Source organism: Oryzias melastigma, linkage group LG23 (genome assembly GCF_002922805.2).
Source record: "Oryzias melastigma strain HK-1 linkage group LG23, ASM292280v2, whole genome shotgun sequence".
Classification (NCBI taxonomy): Eukaryota; Metazoa; Chordata; class Actinopteri; order Beloniformes; family Adrianichthyidae; genus Oryzias; species Oryzias melastigma.
In genome coordinates, this window is record NC_050534.1 from 22,906,264 (window position 1) to 22,909,852 (window position 3,589).

Sequence of the window (3,589 nt, forward strand, 5' to 3'; positions counted from 1 at the left end):
CCCCCCCCCCACACACACACACACACACACACGCGCGCGCGCGCGCTTCAATCAGAACGAGGACAATCTCGGAGGCTCAGAAAGCCGGTTCTGCAGAGCGAGTCAGACCAGCTCCTCTGGACCCCTCCGGTCCGTCCGAACCTGATCAGGCACGAGTCCACCTGAACCCGCTGATCACGTGACCGTCCTCATATTGACGTAACTAACGGATCAATGAATCCTGCAGATGTTCTGATCCAATGCTTTCTGGGTCACCTCTCGCTCTGCTGCCTTAAAACCGGTTCGGCTCGGTCTGCACGGACCCTATTCGGAACAGAATCGGCGGATCTCCCTCCTGCCTCTGCAGCGGCTGTGCGCGGCCCAGTCCCCGCGCGCTTCGCCTCTCTCAGCGCGGCTCGCGCGCACCCCCACCCCTCAAATCACGCAAACATACAGAACAGATGGAGGTCCGGCCCGCTGCGGTCGGACCTTCGGTTCGGTTCGGGACTCACCTGCCATCCTTGAGATGCGCTCCGGCCGCGTCACGGCTCACCATCGCAGCGCGGCGCGCGCCCTGTGCGTGCACGAGGGGCGGGGCTTACGTCCCATTTCACGCGGGCAGCTTCTCCGCGGAACCGTTCAGGTGAACCAAACCGAACCTGACACCGGGCCCAGAAGATGTCCTGTTTTCACATCTTCAAGGAGCCGCAAAAGCGCGGGAGCGCGCGCACAAATCGTCCTCGTCACATAAAACCGGGCTGAGAGGAGAGCTCGCGAGACGGTCGAGTGGAAGGTGACCTGAAGGAAGGTCCAGTCTCAGTGGGACTCGAACCTTCTGGGTACGTCTCTTTATTTTGAAAGGGCTCCAACAGACTCAGCTTTACTTCCGGTTGTCCATCAGTGAGACAGATGAGGGTGTTGAGCATTGACAGTAAATCACTGGACATACCAGCCCCTCCCCTCTCCTGATCCAAACCGGAAGTACCTGCTGGTTTCAAGAAGGTAAAAGTTCCACGAAGGAATAGACAGTTATGACTCCGTCATTTCATTGGTCAGAATTAACATTCTAGTAGGAGAAATTCTATTTTTACTTTTTTGCAAGTTATTCAAGTTAGAAACTGACCAATCAGATGCTGATGATTAGAACCTCCTTCAGTGGAAGGGGTGTGGCCTTTCAACAAGCTCACTCCTGATTGGTGACAGTAGTTCCTCTAAAAACAAGACTCTGACCGACTCGGACCAATCACTGTAGACGGGTTTCAACATGGCGGCAGACGAACAGGAAGTGACGGAGAAGACTCTGACCTCAGAATGGCCAGAGGTCAAGCATTTCCTGTGGAGGACGTCCGCACCTTGATACGTCCACAAAAAGTACATGTCGATGGTATGCTAGCTTACAGTCTCTCTCAACCACAACCCAACATTAGCAGTTCAACAAAAATGGCAGCAAATTGGTTTCTATACAAGCGTACAGTTCTGATCCAGATCTAGTTCTGACCTAGATCCAGTTCTAATCCAGTTCTGATCCAGATTCAGTTCTGATCTAGATCCAGTTCTAATTCAGATCCAGTTCTAATCCAGATCCAGTTCTGATCTAGATCCAGTTCTAATCCAGATTCAGTTCTGATCCAAATCCAGTTCTGATCCAGATTCAGTTCTGATCCAGATTCAGTTCTAATCCAGATTCAGTTCTAATCCAGATCCAGTTCTGATCGAGATTCCAGACAAACTCGTATCCATCCCGGATCATCCTCAGCACCTCTCCGTCCTGCACGAACAGCGTGCAGGACGGAGACAAACCCACTGATGTCTGTCTGCAAAGCTGTAAAAAGTTTGGCGCTCCCCTATTTTTTTACTATTGACTGTTGTTGTTTGTCTGGTTGCTTTATTGATGGGTCAAGTTTCCCTGGCAGAGATCAAAAAAGTATCTTTATCTTATCTTATCTTATCTTAAAGACTGGTCTGGAGTTCGTGAATCTATTAGTCTGCAAGTGATCAGAATGGAGCAGATTTGCATAAAGAAATACTCAGAAATGCATTTTAAGCTTAATTTTCTTTATATGTCCTCCATCAACAGAAGATAAGCCTTTAGGAGAATCAGGACTTTGATATCAAATGACTAGTCCAGGTCAGACGTGCCGAGTCATGACCAGACATGCTGAGTCATGGTCAGACGTGCTGAGTCATGGTCAGACATGCTGACTCATGACCAGACATGCTGAGTCATGGTCAGATGTGCCGAGTCATGGTCAGACATCCCAAGTCATGGTCAGACATGCTGTGTCATGGTCAGACGTGCTGAGTCATGGTCAGACGTGCTCGGCTGATGATGACAGTCATGACATTGAGCAGTAGCTGGCAGTGTTTTTTGTTGTCAGCTGCGAGTCGCCTCACGCCACCTTCACATCACTAGATTCCCGGGTTTTAAATGTCACTAAATCTGTAGAGATTCTAGAAGATTTCAGATCAGTTCTCGTGATGTTTGGATAATCTTCTTCTCTTTTCTGGAAACTCCTGAAGCTGAAATCCCAAGAGTCCAGATGATTCCTGAAAACATCACTGTGGTGGTGGTGGGGCGGGGCTGAATATCTGCTGACTCGTGGGGAAACACCCTGTTCCCTTCTGACCCAAGAATCCTCACAGGTCCTGAAGAATTCTAAATGTTGGACTCATGGAGAAACTACCAAACATACCGGCAGCAGAACTTTGCAGAACCGAGGGAGGTCACTGAGGAGAATCTCCTCTGAGCGGTTCTGGGGGTCCACTGGACAGTCATCTGGATAGGACCTCACTAACACAAGGAATGCTTTGACCCGTTCTTCCGAGACCAGAACCAGCCAGCTGTCCTGCTAGGTTTTGAAGTTTGGGGTTTTTGGTGAAGATCCGGTCCTGTCTTTGCATTTGGGTCAGGGACCAGAACCAGACAAGATCTTCTCAGATTTTCGGAAGCATTGAGGGTTTTGGTGATCACATAGATGGACAGGAGTTTTTAGAAGAGAACTCCAGCTGTGAGTCTGAGTCCAGGCGGATCAGAACCATCTAAAGATGCTCCCTGAAGACATCACCATGGTAACGGACTTCAGAGTTTGCTCTGAGCTTCCTTCCTTTACGTCTTTAGGTTCTTCTGAACCACCAGAACCAGCATGGATCGGGATTGGGCCGCCACCGCCGGGTTCTGGCATTTAAAGCCACTCTGCCGAGACAACAAAAAACGTAATTAGTACCAGGAAGTTCGTTAAAGCGGGTCACATGACATATGTAGAACCATGGCTCTCAGCAACACCTGTGGTGTGACCAAACACACCTGAGCTACATAAACCTTTCTAAAACCAGAACCAGAGGGGTGGGGGGTCCACACAGGACCACTCAACAGGGACCAGTTAGGACCAGCCAGACCAGCTGGACACCAGTTCAAGACCGTGGACAATAAAACAAGAGCTTGGAGAGAAAACTGACCTCACCTGAGGACTTTAGGGTGATAGCTCCTCCCACCAGCACCAAATTAAGGCCATGATTACGATCAAGCCAATGATGGGGGCGGAGAGAAGAGGGGGCTCTGACTGGGGGGTGCAGTTCTGAGGAGGAGACAGAAGGAAAGAGGACGAGCAGA

The 3,589-nt window shown here is 50.1% G+C and overlaps 2 protein-coding genes across 2 annotated transcripts in view; both read right to left on the reverse strand.

The window, feature by feature from the left end:
- si:dkeyp-27e10.3 (UPF0606 protein KIAA1549) overlaps positions 1-900 on the reverse strand; it is an 18,394-nt gene extending 17,494 nt beyond the window's left edge. Inside the window, exon 1 of the mRNA XM_024286728.1 lies at positions 492-900. The gene's annotated coding sequence lies outside the window, so the exon portion shown is untranslated. The remainder of the gene's footprint in view (positions 1-491) is intronic.
- A 1,113-nt stretch (positions 901-2,013) lies between these two features.
- LOC112155219 (coiled-coil domain-containing protein 136) overlaps positions 2,014-3,589 on the reverse strand; it is a gene marked incomplete at its 5' end in the record, with an annotated part of 8,764 nt that continues 7,188 nt past the window's right edge. The window contains 2 exon segments of the mRNA XM_024286738.1: positions 2,014-3,172; positions 3,441-3,554. Of these exon segments, the coding sequence (XP_024142506.1) occupies positions 3,450-3,554 (105 nt within the window).